Below are 16,898 nucleotides of genomic sequence, written 5' to 3' on the forward strand. Positions count from 1 at the left end.
AGGGAGAGAGAGGGGGGAGGGAGAGAGAGGGGGGAGAAGTGGGATATTTATTCTCAGATTTGCTCTAGCTTCTGGGTTCTTTATAACAGTTCAATCATTACTCCACCTATTTACTGGACACAAAAAACAAGCAAATTACTTATTATAACCCTCACTCTAAGATCAACAAACTTTTACTGAAGACATATTAACATTCTGTAACAAAACATTAAATTATCATTGGTCCACAAAACCAAACAATAATAATTCCTAATTGAAATTAACACAAATCTACGCAGGACTATTTTGTTGTGCATTTATTACAATATTAAGCACAATTTCAAATACATCTCACAGTGCTGAAAATCACATGCTCATCAAATGGAGGCACTATGCACAAAAGTTATACCCCCCAGTGTTACATTACATTACATTTATCATTTTCCATGGATCCCTTGAAGAGGGTGTAGATAACAAGCTAATTCCTATGGTGACACAGTAAACTGAAAACAACAGCATTCACTATCCAAATCCAGTGTAATGCAGTCCAGGTAAACAACAGCCAAAGTCATAGTTCCCTTCGTAGAGGCACAGTTGGATAATAGTAGCTAGTAAAGAAAAACTTGAGAGTGAGGCAGCTGCTACTGGGAAGCCTCATTTGGCCTGTTATGGAATTTCATGTGACTGGCCTGTGATACCAGCACCTTTCCTGCTGGAAGCACCCTTGACATACGCATATCAATGTGTTTGCATCTTCCATTTACACATTTGGAAGGGGTAACTAAACTACTGTTCAAAGTTAATACCCCAGTGTATGGTGCAGAAACATGCCATTTCACTGCAAAATGGGCATTAAAACCTTACACTTATAGTGTTTATTTTGTCTGACTGCCACCTATAACTCCTTTCAGACACACGTTAAACACTTTATCAATCCAGCGTGATTGGCAACTCTGTTTCTGATCTCTTTCAACCTCTGTTTTGTCATTTTTCTGTGCCATTGGTCCTCCCCATTTTCTATTTTCGTGTATTCTTTATCTGGTAAAGATTTAACACACTGAAGTCAGATTTCCCGCCACTGTAGCACAACACGCCATAGCAAAAATGAAGCATTTTGAGAGCTCTTTATTGTGGTGTATCACTAGAACTGCATAGTTTCTTAATACACAAGTTGAATACGCCACCCATAAAATACGGCACATTAGGTTCAGAAGCACTGAAATCAAGATGGCAGCTGCGTAATTTGCTTGTGTCAGCCAGTCACAGAAAACACACAACATGTGATCTGGTCAGTCAATCACAACACAATTTTTTGTCATGCAAACACACAAATTAATAAACACACAATACAGAAATGGTCAGTGCTATGTCTTCCCATGCAATTTTGTTGGTATCAAAATAAATATATACATATATCTAAAAACAAAGATGATGTGACTTACTAAACAAAAGTGCTGGCATGTCGATAGACACACAAACAAATACAAACACAAACCCACATCCTTTTGTCTTTCGTCTTTCCCTCTCCTTCCCTCTTCCCTGACGAAGCAACCGTTGATTGCGAAAGCTTGAATTTTGTGTGTATGTTTGTGTGTCTATCAACATGCCAGCACTTTCGTTTGGTGAGTCACATCATCTTTGTTTTTAGATATATTTTTCCCACGTGCAATATATATATATTTTTGTTTTGGGTAGTTAGGGTGGGCAGTAAGAGTACAGCTTAAATTGCTTTGAGTGAAACAATGACCTTTATATTCTTGAATGTCCAAATATTTACCTGTTCTCCTACACCCCCCTCTCCCACAAAAGAAACATGATGCAGTTTCCCACGGTGCAGTTAGGCTGGGACCCAAGAGCACAGCTTAAATTGCAGCAGCCTAATATTTGTGACAATTCATACTATAAATTTTCCTGCTGCATGTGTGAATGAAGAAGAAATAAAATTTCATTACCTAAATGTTTCCTCTGAGCACTTTCGCAAGCGAAGAAGACCAACAAGGATATCTTGCTCAGGATCTTCATAGGACAGAAATGTTTCCCAGCCACCATTTGCAACATAATCTCTTCTAATCAGTTCTACCTGAAAATAAGATCAGGAAGTGATAAACACTACTGCAGAAAAACATGAGAATAAGTACACACATTCAGATTAAAAATTTACCTCATAGGGTCGAACTTTGTGATGAATTTCTTGTATCCCAACCTCTCTTGTTCTAACGTCTCGACAACTAGTACCTAGATCCTTCATTCTCGCTAAGGCCAGTTCTCTCAAATTCCCATGTTCAACTCCAGAGCTGCAATTAGATAAATGCCGTTTGGGGAAACACATATTTGTCATACAAAAAAGATACTGCACACTAAGTGGCAGTGGGAGATAACACATATAAAAGTTAAGAAAATGCGCAAGCTTTCGGAGCCAGTGGCTCATTCTTCTGGTAGAAGGATTGAAGGGGACAGAAGAGGAATGAAGGAAAAAGACTGGTGAGATATAGGAAACGGGTAGAGTTGTGTAAAAGTTTCCTGGAACCTTGGGTCATGGGAGGCTTACCAGATGGGATAAAGGTAACGAAATTTTTATTTATTTTTGCTTGCTTCATCATTCAAATCTGCTGAACATTGACATTCCTTCTCATCCTTTCTAGTAAGTCTCCCCTGACCTGGTGTTGTGGGCAACTTTTATGTACTCTCACCATTTCTTAAATCTCACCAAACCTTTTCCATCATTCCTTTTCTTCCCCTTCAACCCTTCTACCAGAAAAGGAAGCCACTGGCTTCGAAAGCTTGCACATTCAATTAACCTTTATACAATGTTTTCTTGTACTGCTGCTGCTTGGTGAGTAGACTTTTTTTCTCTATACTATTATATTTTAAAGAGTTGATTATTTTTGTTGATATAAAGATACTATTGTCAATTAGATCATTCAGGTTTCTTCAAGTATCTGGAACTTCAGAAATCTAGACTATTTATATTTCATATCATCGTATATCATTACACAAAATATTTAGCTTAACAGATATGGTACATTTAAATTACACAACACAATTGTCACTAAATAATGCTCATTTTTAAACACCTAACCAGAAAATCTGTTTTCAAAATAACCAAATATCTTGACTGAACAATGGACAAGTCGGCAAATTGCCACAGATTCATCAGAAAAGGCAATCAGTGAGGAACGTCAGTGTTTTCATGTGGGATGTTGTAATATCACTTATACAAGCAATGATTCTGGCCACTTCTGCAGATAGTGATTGCCACTACTGCTGCACAGTGCTAGAAAAAGAGCAGTTTATCTCAGAATTTCCAGCTGATTTGATAGTGACGCAAGAGGATTTAGACATTTTCATGCTGCAGTCTGCTGTACTAATGCTGGGTCTAGACTAGAAGGCTGGACAACAGTCATCCCTTCCAAATCGGTGAAAAGTCCAGAGAACTGAAAGTTCTGCTTTAGTCTAGCTGTGCGCAATAGCCTCGAAGCTAAGAATATTTAGGACAAAAACATTCTGACATTTCAAAGACTTCTGAAGCAATCAGAAAGTATGAAAGCTATGTGTAAGAAGGCAAATTTTAAGAAGACCAAAAATGTCTTCTAGCTAAGTGGTAGCCATGAGAGGGGGGAAACTGGTTCAGCCAAGTGCAGGTCTCCATGATGTCACCTGTGATTTAGGCTCTTTGGGGATGGATACTGGAAACGAAGACCATATAGCAATAGAGGGAAGTGCAATTAACAGCTTGGACCATAACCTTAATTATATAAGTGACAATGACTGATCAAAACAGTATCCTTCCTATACAAGCGATTTCCAATGTGTTCACTTTGCCTTTGTAAAAGCATCTGAAAGACAGAGCTGCATAATAAATATAGTGACAGCAGATTGTACAAAGCCAAAGATATTACGGAAAATGGATTCAGAGTCTTTCATCAGAATATCAGAGAGCTTTTTTTAAAAAAAAATGTCATACCCAGTCAGCAAAATGAAAACAGAAATTGGCAACACTGTAGCTGAGAAGCAACTAAAAGAGCTGAAACAAATAAGCGGCCAAGTCAGCAAGTCAGGTTGGAATCCCAATTCGGTTTTACAGAGAGTATTCTTCAGCATTGGCCCCTTACTTAGCTTGCATTTATCATGAATCTCGCACCCGGCCCAAGTCCCAAGTGATTAGAAAAAAAGAACAGGTGACTCCTGTATATAGGAAGTACAGACCTGCAAAGTACAAACCTTTATCAGTTTGGTGCAGAATTATTGAGCATATGCCAAGTTGAAATACAATAAATTTCCCTGAGACAGAAAAGTTTCTGCCCACAATTCAGTAGGGATTTAGAGAGAATTGTACATTCAAAGCTCAGCTTACCCTTTTCTCACACAAAATCCCAAGAACAATATTGAGAAAAGGGCAGTTGCTACTCGCCATATGGCGGAGATGCTGAGTCGCAAATAGGCACAACAAAAAGACTGTCGTAAATATAGCTTTCGGCCAGTAATGCCTTCGTCAAAATTAGATGACAAACACACACACACACACACACACACACACACACACACACAAACGCAACTCAAAGCACATGACTGCCAAGAGAACCACGGTTAAAGCACAATAGGCAGGTTCGACATTCCTAGGTTTCCAGAAAGTGACTGAGACAGTGCCCCACTGCTGACTGTTCACTAAGCCCCACTTCTGACTGTTCACTAAGGTCCCGAGCACATAGAATGGGTTCTTTGATATGTGAGCAGATCAAAGGCTCTTTAAGTCATAGAACCCAGTATGCTGTCTTGGATGGCAAGTCCTCATCAGAGACAAGGGCATGTTCAAGAGTTCACCAATGAGGCGTGATAGAATGCTCTTTTTCTCCAAGAACACACACAATCTGATAGATAGGTCGAGCAGCAATCTGCGACTGTTTGCTGATGACACTAAAGTGTATGGGAAAGTATCATTGTTGACTGACTGCTGGAGGAGACAGGACGACTTGAGACAGAATTTCTCTTTGGTGTCATGAATGACAGCTTGCCTAAATGTCGAAAAATGTAAAGGCAGACACGTAGGGGAAACAATCCTGTAATGTTTGAATATAGTATCAATGGTGTGCTGCTTGACACAGTCACATCGATTAAATATCTATGTGGAACACTGTAAAGCCATATGAAATGGAATGAGCATGTAAGGTCGATAGCAGAGAAGGTAAATGGATGTCACTGGTTTATTGGGAGAATTCTAGGACAGTGTAGCTCATCTAAGGAGGAGACCACATATAGAGCACTAATGCAACCAGTTCTGGAGTACACTAGTGTTTGGGATCCCCATTCCATCTGATTAAAGAAACACTTCGAACCGAATCAAGGGTGTACTGCTAGTAGTTTCACTCAACAAGCAAGCAAGTATTATGGAACTGCTCTGTGATCTCAAATTGGAATCCTTGGCAGAAGAAGGTGTTCTTTTTGTGAAGCACTATTGAGGGAGATTAGATAACTGACACTTGTGGCTAACTGCAGAAGGATTCTAATGCCAGCAACTTGCATCTCACATAAGGACAGTGAAGATAAGGGAAATCAGGACTCATTCATAAGATATGTAGACAATCATCTTTCCTTCGCCTCATATATGAGTGGGATAGGAAACGGAATGACTAGTAGTGGTACGAGGTACCCTTCACTGTGCACTTTATGGTGGCTTGCAGAGTATGTACGTAGATGTAGAAATGAAACAGTGCATGGGATTTGAGAACACTTGTGCATAATACAAAGTCACATGGAAATCACTGAAAACTGTGCAGACTCATCCTGTTGGATACAAGCTAGTATCGTATATCACAGAACCAACAAGAAGAAAGGGGGCGTGACTAAATACATATAAAAAAGGTGTTAAAGTACCAGGCCATTCAGGTTAACGAATACTGTACTGAACACTTACTTTCAATGCTATGCCACAATAATGGAACAGAAAACACACAAACTTGCAGTATTGACGGTTTACAGGCCACTGGCAGGAAGTATCTTAATCTCCATAAAGCAGAATAGTTTTAAGCAGGTTCTGCAGGTGTAGCAGGAAAATCATTGTTTGTGGAGACCTGTAAATTTGATTTACTACCAGATAATACTGTTCGAGGTTGGGTTATTTTCTACATAAAAAATCCTTATTGGATTGAAAGAATAGTGCAACAGCTGCTGACAATTTGCTTGTAGATCCAGTACCTTGCAGTCATTTGGGCGTAAAACAGAAGAATTAATGGTTTATCTGACCATGGCAGTCAATGATAACATCAAAATTTAATGGTACAATTGTAGAAGAAATGTATTGTATCGCAGAATCACAAACAATGACTCACACATAATTTATAGAGAGAAATTGTGGAACAATAGTACAGGTGTAATTTATAACGTAGACAGTATTAATGAAAAATTTACCTTTCTTAAACATAATCCCACAGCACTTTGTCTTGTTTTCCCCTAAAATAAATAAGAGCAAAATTGAACAACAGCGAAGATAAATGGTAGATAACTCCTGGGATTTAAGTGTCATGTGGTAGGGGGAGAGAGTTCTACATAATTCACAGAATAAACTGTGGTCAAGATTAGAAATTACAGCACCCTCAGTGATGAAAAATCATTGACTCTGTCATTAAAAAACCAAAACCCAAGTAATAAGCACAAAAAATAAAACACTCCAAGAACAAGACCAAAAGTATTTAGAACATTATTAAACCAGGGAGCATGTCCCTAGATGAGAAAATGGGGAACGCTCATCAGCAGCTCCTGGCTGTTACATTACATTAACAGTGTCTCAATAGATCATGAATATGACATAATGATGTGGAACGTGTCAATTTAACATAAATTTTCTTAACATGATTGTTTTTTAATTTTTATTTATTTTTTTCAATTACTACTTCATATCTAAAAATTCATTTATTGAGTAGGAGTTGTCATTCAGAAATTCTTTTAATTTGTTTTTAAATAATAGTTGGCTCTTTGTCAGTCTTTTAATGCTATTTGGTAAATGACCAAAGATTTTGTGGCAGCATAATTCAACCTTTTCTGTGACAAAGTCAGATTTAACCAAGAATAGCGAAGATCATACTTTTTTCTAGAGTTGAAGTTATGCACTTTGCTGTTATTTTTGAATTAGAATGGCTTATTAATAATAAATTTAGTAAGTGAATATATGTATTGTAAACCATGAACCATGGACCTTGCTGTTGGTGGGGAGGCTTGCGTGTCACAGCAATACAGATAGCCATACCATAGGTGCAACCACAATAGAGAGCTATCTGTTGAGAGGCCAGACAAAGGTGTGGTTCCTGAAGAGGGGCAGCAGCCTATTCAGTAGTTGCAGGGGCAACAGTTTGAACGATTGACTGATTTGGCCTCGTAACACTAACCAAACCTGCCTTGCTGTGCTCGTACTGCGAGTAGCTGAAAGCATCGGGAAACTACAGCCATAGTTTTTCCCGAGGGCATGCAGCTTTACTGTATGGTTAAATGATGATGGCGTCCTCTTGGGTAAAATATTCCGGAGATAAAATAGTCCCCCATTCGGATCTCCGGGCGGGGACTACTCAGGATGACGTCGTTATCAGGATAAAGAAAATTGGTGTTCTACAGATCGGACAATGGAATGTCAGATCCCTTAATCGGACAGGTAGGTTAGAAAATTTAAAAAGGGAAATGGATATGTTAAAGTTAGATATAGTGGGAACTAGTGAAGTTCAGTGGCAGGAGGAACAAGACTACTGGTCAGGTGAATACAGGGTTATAAATACAAAATCAAACAGGGGTAATGCTGGAGTTGGTTTAATAATGAATAAAAAAAATAGGAGTGTAGGTAAGCTAATACAAACAGCACAGGGAACACATTATTGTGGCCAAGATAGACACAAAGCCCACACCTACCACAGTAGTACAAGTTTATTTGACAATTAGCTCTGCGAAGACGAAAAGATTGACGAAACGTATCATGAGATAAAAGAAATTATTCTTTAAGGAAGAGAAGGAAACATAATAGGTGAATATGTAATAGGGGTAAGAAATGAAAGAGAAAGCCGCCTGGTAGAATTCTGCACAGAGCATAATTTAATCATAGCTAACACTTGGTTCAAGAATCATGAAAGAGGCCTGGAGATACTGGAAGGTTTCAGATAGATTATACAATGGTAAGACAGAGATTTAGGAACCAGGTTTTAAACTGTAAGACATTTCCAGGGGCAGATGGGGACTCTGACCACACTCTATTGATTATGAACTGTTGATTAAAACTGAAGAAACTGCAAAAAGGTGAGAATTTAAGGAGATGGGAACTGGATAAACTGACAGAACCAGAGAGTTTCAGGGAGAGCATAAGCGAATGATTGACAGGAATGGGGGAAAGAAATACAGTAGAAGAAGAATGGGTAGAGAAAGCTTTTGACAATGTTGACAGGAATACTCGCTTTCAAATTCTGAAGGTGGCAGGTGTAAAATACAGGGAGCAAAAGGCTATTTACAATTTGTACAGAAACCAGATGGCAATTATAAGAGTCTAGGGGCATGAAAGGGAAGCAGTGGTTGGGAAGGGAGTGAGACAGGGTTGTAGCCTATCCTCGATGTTATTCAATCTGTACACTGAGCAAGCAGTAAAGGAAACAAAAGAAAAATTCAGAATAGAAATTAAGAACCATGGAGAAGAAATTAAAACTTTAAGGTTCGCCAATGACATTGTAATTCTATCAGAAACAGCAAAGGACTTGGAAAAGCAGCTGAATGGTATGGACAGTGTCTTGAAAGGAGGATATAAGATGAACATCAACAAAAGCAAAATGAGGATAATGGAATGTAGTCGAATTAAGTCAGGTGATGCTGAGGGAATTAGATTAGGAAATGAGACACTTAAAGTAGTAAACGAGTTTTGTTATTTGGAGAGCAAAATAACTGATGATGGTTGAAGTAGAGAGGATATAAAATGTAGACTGGCAATGGCACGGAAAGCATTTCTGAAGAAGAGAAATTTGTTAACATCGAGTATAGAGTTAAGTGTCAGGAAGTTGTTTCTGAAAGTATTTGCATGGAGTGTAACCATGTATGGAAGTGAAACATGGACGATAAATAGTTTGGACAAGAAGAGAATAGAAGCTTTCGAAATGTGGTGCTACAGAAGAATGCTGAAGATTAGATGGGTAGATCACATAACTAATGAGGAGGTACTGAACAGAATTGGGGAGAGGAGAAATTTGTGGCACAACTTGACTAGGAGAAGGGATCGGTTGGTAGGACATGTTCTGAGACATCAAGGGATTACCAATTTAGTATTGGAGGGCAGCATGGAGGGTAAAAATTGTAGAGGGAGACCAAGAGATGAATAAACTAAGCAGATTCAGAAGGATGTAGGTTTCAGTAGATACTGGGAGATGAAGAAGCTTGCACAGGATAGAAAAGCATGGAGAGGTGCATCAAACCAGTCTCTGGACTGAAGACCACAACAACAACAACAACAACAACAACAACAACAACAACAACAAAAGGTACTGTGAATATCCTGAGTTTCTTTAATAAATGTCTGCAAGGTGATCTTGGGTGGCTCCAGCTGTTACTCTGACTACATGAATGTGTGTAATGAATACTTTTCTCTTAATGATGAATTACCCAAAATTTGATGCCATATGAAAGCAGTGCATGAAAACAGGCATCACAGGCTAATTTACTGCTATGCTTATCACCTAAACGTTTCAGCACATAGTCAGTGTGTTCCTCCTAATTCAATTTCTCCAATGTACAGACACAGAAATTTTGAATAGTCTGCCTTAGCAACAGACTTCTGTTCAAAGTCTATGTTTATCAATGTGTTATGCCATTTACTGAAAAGAACTGTATATACTGTGTTTGCTTAAAAGTGAGGATCAATTTGCAGAGAAACACTTAGTAATTTTCTGAAAGACATTATTTACAATTTCCTCAGCTAATGCTTGTTTGTTGGGTGTGATTATTACACCTATATCATCAGCACAAGGAACTAACTTTGCATTTTCATGAATATACAGTGGTGAGGCATTAATATATATTAAGAACAATAGTGGACCTAAGACTGAACCTGTGGGACACCATTCTTGATAACTCCCCAGTTAAATGACTGCTGATTTTTGCAGACTATCTGTAGTGTTGATTTAAACCTTCTGCTTTCTTCCAGTTAAATATGAATTACACGATTTGTACACTGTCCCATTCATACCGCAATTCTCAAGTTTATCTAGAAGAATTTTATGATTAACACAGCCACAAAAAATAACAATGGGTGATGTTCAGTTATTCAGAGCATTTAATATTTGATCAGTGAAAGCCTGTATAGCATTTTCTGTTGGAAAGCCTTTCTGAAAACCAAACTGACATTTTGTTAGTACTTCATTTTTACAAATATGTGAAGTTACTCTTGAATACATTACTTTTCCAAGAATTTTGGATAAAGCTGTCAGAAGTGAGATTGGGCAGTAGTTGTTAGCATCAGACCTGTCCCCTTTTTTACACAATGGTTTAAAAACAGCATATTTCAATCTATTCAGAAAAACGCCCTGTTTCAGTGAGCTACTACATATGTTGCTGAGAATCCTACTTATCTGTTGGCATCAAGCTTTTAGTACTCTGTTCAAATAACATCGATTCCATGAGCTTTTATTTTGAGTGAATTTAGTATTTTCCTAATTTCAGTGGGGGAGGTATGTTAAATTTCAATGTTATCAAATTGCATAGGTATTGCCTCTTCCATATACAGCCTTGTTTTTTCTAATGAACACTGGATCCTATTTTCTCTACAACACTTAAAAATGATTATTAAAAATATTTTCTACTTCTGACTTTTTGCTAACGAACTTTTCATTGAGACTGATAGAAATACAGTCTTCTACACTCTAGGTTGCCCTGTTTCCCTTTTAAGAATATTCCAAATTGCTCCAATTTTATTATCAAAGACGCTAATCTCAGGCACAATGCACAGGCTCCAGGACATTTTAATAACTTTTCTTAATACAGTGCAGCAGTTCTTATAAAATTTGACTGTTTCTGAGCCATTACTCCTCCTAGCTGTAAGATACATTTCCCTTTTCCATTTACAGGTCATTTATATCCTTTTTGTCAGCCATGGCTTTTTTGATGGTTTCTTACAATTATATTTTACTGTTTTCTTAGGGAAACTGTTTCCAAATATACTCACAAAGGTATCATGAAATAAGTTAAATTTTATATTAGCATCAAGTTCCCTGTACACCTCATCCCATTCTAACTGTTGCAAGCTTTTCCCAAAATTTGCAACTGTTAAATCATTAACTGAATGCACTATCGTGGAAGACTGTTTTGCATTACTGTGTGGAGCTATGTCATATACTGCAAGTAGCTGTGCACCATGATCAGACAGACCATTCTTAACAGGAAAAGTTTTGATTTGATTAAATCTACTTTGGTCTATAAAAACATTATCTATCTGTGTGCTGCTTTCCTTTAGTACCCAAGTAGGAAAGTCAATAAAAGATATCAAACTGAAAGAACCAAGTAATACTTCACGTTGTGCTTTCTATCAGATTCTTTCAGAAAATCTACAGTGAAATCCACACAAACAATAATTTACTTCCCTCTATCTGACAGATAGCACAACAAGGAATCAAAGTTTTTCAGAAATAGCCAAAAATTTCCCAATGGGGACCTATACACAGGTACAATTAGAAAAGTACAGACAGGCGTAGTACATCTATTCCACACTCAGTTTCGAACCCTTCTAAACAAACAAGAACCTCATATACTCTGGTACCTGCCTGTATGAGCTTCTCATTAAGCTTAATTTATTCAATGTTGAATCATTGGACACTGATCTTAGCCTAAAAATACATACTCCCTTGAGTTTCAGTGCCCCCTTCCCCCCTTAAAGATTTTGCTATCATCCCAGCCAATTTACCCTTCCCTTTGCAACTGAGATGCAGGTCATGCCTTGTAGAGTCCCACCTATCAATAGCATCAACAGGAACCACACCTACGTCTGAAAACTAGCCGTCTGAAGCAGCTGATCTAACTCCATATTGACCCTCCTGACAGAGCTGTTCAACTGGGGTCAATCATACTGCATGAAAGCAGGAACCAAGCCAATGTTTATATTGTTTGTTGCAAATGCTATTTTTAACAGGTCACATTCAATATTGTAGCCCTGATCCCTATCAATACTGTTTCCTGCTCCACCCACTATCATAACATGCTCCTGCTTTGTAAAACCCTTGCAGAATGATTCTACTTTAGTAGAATTAAATATCTTCTGTGGACCAAACACACAGGTAAAACTCAGATAGCAAATACAGCTACAATAGGCCCAGCAAGCCAGCAGTGGATGAAATACATGCTTTCAAATATGGAACAAGGCTCAGAAAGAAAGGAATGGAAGATGACCCAGAAATTTACAAGCACTGAGATTGGGTACACTGAATATGTAGAAGCTAACAGGGAAGGTGGAGAAGGTGGTGGTTTCAATGAATAAGAGGAGATGATGTACTAGGATTGTCTGAAATCAAGTGGAAGTGTGAGGGAAGTAGGAAATTGAGGTAGGGATATAGGCTGTGCCTGAGGGGAAATGAGGAAGGAAGACATGGACTGGAAATAGTTACAAAAAGAGGGTTGAAAGTGGAATTAAAGGGAATACGTGACAGGATAATGATGGAAAGAGTAAGAGTGAAAGTGAACGAGAAGGATATGAAAATTCAACACATATGTACCACAAGTTGGATGTTCAGCTAAGGAAGAGGAGGACTTTGAAGAGGAAATGGAGAGAGGACCAACCAGACAGAAGATCGTCAACATGGGAGATCTAAATGCACATGTGAGCAAGGAAAGAGAAGTGTATGAAAAAGTATTGAGAGTAGAAGGCAGCAGAAGGATAAATGAGAAAGGACAAAAATTAACAATGTAAGGAAAAAGATAGACAGCTACTTATAATAAAGATGACACATTAAGCTGCAGACAGTCACAACTAAAAGACACTTATACATTAGTTTTTGGTCACAACCTTCATCAGGAAAGGCAACACATGTACATTCATTCACACAAGCAAACACACGTCACACACACATGACTGCCATCTCCAGCAGTCCGGACAGGACTGTGGCCCCCCAAGGCACCCCCTACCACACACCACACAAAGATGTTTGTGTGGTATCGTCCAGAGACCATTGTGCCACGACAAGGGTGGCAAAATGAACTGATACCGCAGACATTAGCAAGGGCTCATTATAATCCGCAACAATGTATGGGAGGCGCTCCATAAGACACGCATCCTTCTCAGCAACAAAAAGCCCTTGTACTGAGGTCAATACAATCTCAAGCATGCAAGAGTTCTCCTCAATCTGAGACTTGTACAGCAGTCAACATCACAGAATAGCACCAATAAGTTGTTAAAGTTTCAGATGAACTTTTACTGTTGTAAAGGTTGAACTTTGTACCCCAAGAGAATAGTTTGTTAATCTGTACATCAAGTGATGCCTTTATAGCCAATGACAACTGTACATTATCAAGCAATCCTGTGGCAAAGAACAGTTCAGTAATTTTTTATTCATTTATGTAATAAATTGAACTAATATTGTATGTGTTCTAGCTTGATGAGCCTTCTCCAAATATGATCAAAGAACCCACAGTTACACCCGGACGAAAGTAGTTTTGTCTGATCCCAATAATTTGGAGCATAGATGGGGATGCAAAAAATTTAAATAAGAAGGAAGGCATATGACACGGGCACCTAACTCCTACCACAGACTAAAATGGTTTGTAAACTATCAGTAATAGATGTGGAAGTACAATAAACTAGCAACCAATCATGGCTTCCTATGCGTAGCACTAAGTAACTGAAGCCGGATGAAGATGTATGGTGTAGCGGTAATAAATTATATACACAAATCTTCGTCTTGAATCAGTCTATCTATTTAAAAAAAAAAAAACTGTACTGAAATGATTACAGTAGTTTCTGAGATTAGCCTACGCATACAGACAGAAAAATGTGGCAGGCAATTTTAACGTACAATATGTCTCGATGTTGGGAATACTGCTGCACTTTAACTTAATGTCTGATTTTCGTTCCATTTCAGATGTTTCTCAAGCGACTCTCATTTTTTCTTCTTTAAATACAAATATGTTAGGTTACATTTTTTGTAAGCAAGCAAGTGATTTTAAATATATTATATCCACACCAACTGGAAGAATAATTCAAACAGTTATAATTAAAAAAAAAACACACTGAGCTTCACACATGAAGCACAAAACTATTATTATTCCACACTTTCAATGCCTCCAACAATTCAAGCAATTCAGTTTATGGTATCAATCAAGTACAGCTTCTTTCTTTCCCTACGTGGGTGAAATCCCATGCAACATATTTCAAATATCATCATCATCATCATCATCATCATCATCTAAGACCGATTATGCCTTTCAGCGTTCAGTCTGGAGCATAGCCCCCTTATAAAATTCCTTCAGTGCTAACACTGGTGCCTCTTCTGATGTTAAACCTATTACTTCAAAATCATTCTTAACCGAATCCAGGTACCTTCTTCTTGGTCTGCCCCGACTCCTCCTACCCTCTACTGCTGAACCCATGAGTCTCTTGGGTAACCTTGCTTCTCCCATGCGTGTAACATGACCCCACCATCTAAGCCTGTTCATCCTCACTGCTACACCTACAGAGTTCATTCCCAGTTTTTCTTTGATTTCCTCATTGTGGACACCCTCCTGCCATTGTTCCCATCTACTAGTACCTGCAATCATCCTAGCTACTTTCATATCCGTAACCTCAACCTTGTTGATAAGGTAACCTGAATCCACCCAGCTTTCGCTCCCATACAACAAAGTTGGTCGAAAGATTGAACGGTTCACAGATAACTTAGTCTTGGTACTGACTTCCTTCTTGCAGAAGAGAGTAGATCGTAGCTGAGCACTCACTGCATTAGCTTTGCTACACCTCGCTTCCTGTTCTTTCACTATGTTGCAATCCTGTGAGAATATGCATCCTAAGTACTTGAAACCGTCCACCTGTTCTAACTTTGTTCCTCCTATTTGGCACTCAATCCGTTTATATTTCTTTCCCACTGACATTACTTTCATTTTGGAGATGCTAATCTTCATACCATAGTCCTTACATTTCTGATCTAGCTCTGAAATATTACTTTGCAAACTTTCAATCAAATCTGCCATCACAACTAAGTCATCCGCATATGCAAGACTGCTTATTTTGTGTTCACATATCTTGATCTCTCCCAGCCAGTCTATTGTTGATCCATAAATAATATGAACAACAGTGGAGACAGGTTGCAGCCTTGTCTTACCCCTGAAACTACTCTGAACCATGAACTCAATTTACCGTCAACTCTAACTGCTGCCTGACTATCCATGTAAAGACCTTTAATTGCTTGCAAAAGTTTGCCTCCTATTCCTTAATCTCGTAGAACAGACAATAACTTCCTCCTAGGAACCTGGTCATATGCCTTTTCTAGATCTATAAAGCATAGATACAATTCCCTGTTCCACTCATAAAACTTCTCCATTATTTGCCGTAAGCTAAAGATCTGGTCCTGACAACCCCTAAGAGGCCTAAACCCACACTTATTTTCATCCAATTGGTTCTCAACTAATACTCGCACTTTCCTTTCAACAATACCTGAGAAGATTTTACCCACAACGCTGATTAAAGAGATACCTCTGTAGTTGTTACAATCTTTTCTGTTTCCATGTTTAAAGATTGGTGTGATTACTGCTTTTGTCTAGTCTGATGGAACCTGTCCCGACTCCCAGGCCATTTCAATTATCCTGTGTAGCCATTTAAGACCTGACATTCCACTGTATTTGATGAGTTCCGACTTAATTTCAACCACCCCAGCTGCTTTATTGCACTGCAATCTATTGACCATTTTCTCCACTTCCTCGAATGTGATCCTATTTCCATCATCATTCCTATCCCATTCTACCTCGAAATCTGAAACATTGCTGATCGAATTTTCACCTACATTGAGCAACTCTTCAAAATATTCCCTCCATCTGCCCAAGGCATCCACAGGATTCACCAGCAGTTTTCCTGACCTGTCCAAAATACTTGTCATTTCCTTCTTACCTCCCTTTCGAAGACTGCTAATTACACTCCAGAATGGTTTTCCAGCAGCTTGACCCATAGTCTCCAACCTGTTTCCAAAGTCTTCCCAAGATTTCTTCTTGGATGCTGCAATTATCAGTTTGGCTTTGTTTCTTTCTTCAACATAACTTTCTCTGTCTACCTGAGTTCTAGTATGTAGCCATTTTTGATACGCCTTCGTTTCCTTTTACAGGCTGCCTTGACTGTGTCATTCCACCAAGCTGTTTGCTTCATCCTACTTTTACACACTACTGTTCCAAGACATTCTTTAGCCACTTCTAGCACTGTGTCCCTGTACCTTGTCCATTCCTTTTCCAATGACTGTAATTGACTACATTCAACTAACTGGTACCTTTCTGAGATCGCTGTTATGTACTTGTGCCTGATTTCCTTATCCTGAAGTTTCTCCACTCTTATCCTCCTACATATGGACCTGACCTCCTGCACTTTCAGCCTCACAATCCCAATTTCACTGCAGATTAAATAATGATCAGTGTCATCAAAGAATCCCCTAAATACACGTGTGTCCCTCACAGCCTTCCTGAATTCCTGATCTGTTAGTATATAGTCAATGACAGATCTGGTTCCCCTGCCTTCCCAAGTATACCGGTGAATGTTCTTATGTTTAAAAAAGGAGTTTGTGATTACTAAGCCCATACTGGCACAGAAATCCAAGAGTTGTTTCCCGTTCCTGTTGGCCTCCATATACTCTCCAAATTTATCCATAACCTTTTCATACCCTTCTGTTCGATTTCCAATCCTGGCATTAAAATCACCCATGAGCAGAACACTGTCCTTGTCCTTTACTCTA

General features: G+C 38.6%; 1 protein-coding gene across 1 annotated transcript in view; it reads right to left on the minus strand.

Annotated features, from left to right (window-relative positions):
• The window catches only part of LOC126237270 (elongator complex protein 3), an 83,945-nt gene that overhangs the window by 13,784 nt on the left and 53,263 nt on the right, over positions 1 to 16,898 (minus strand). The window contains exons 7-8 of the mRNA XM_049947197.1: positions 2,141 to 2,273; positions 1,932 to 2,059 (exon numbers count right to left, since the gene is read on the minus strand). Of these exons, the coding sequence (XP_049803154.1) occupies positions 1,932 to 2,059; positions 2,141 to 2,273 (261 nt within the window). The remainder of the gene's footprint in view (positions 1 to 1,931; positions 2,060 to 2,140; positions 2,274 to 16,898) is intronic.

This window comes from Schistocerca nitens, chromosome 2 (assembly GCF_023898315.1).
Source record: "Schistocerca nitens isolate TAMUIC-IGC-003100 chromosome 2, iqSchNite1.1, whole genome shotgun sequence".
Taxonomy (NCBI): domain Eukaryota; kingdom Metazoa; phylum Arthropoda; class Insecta; order Orthoptera; family Acrididae; genus Schistocerca; species Schistocerca nitens.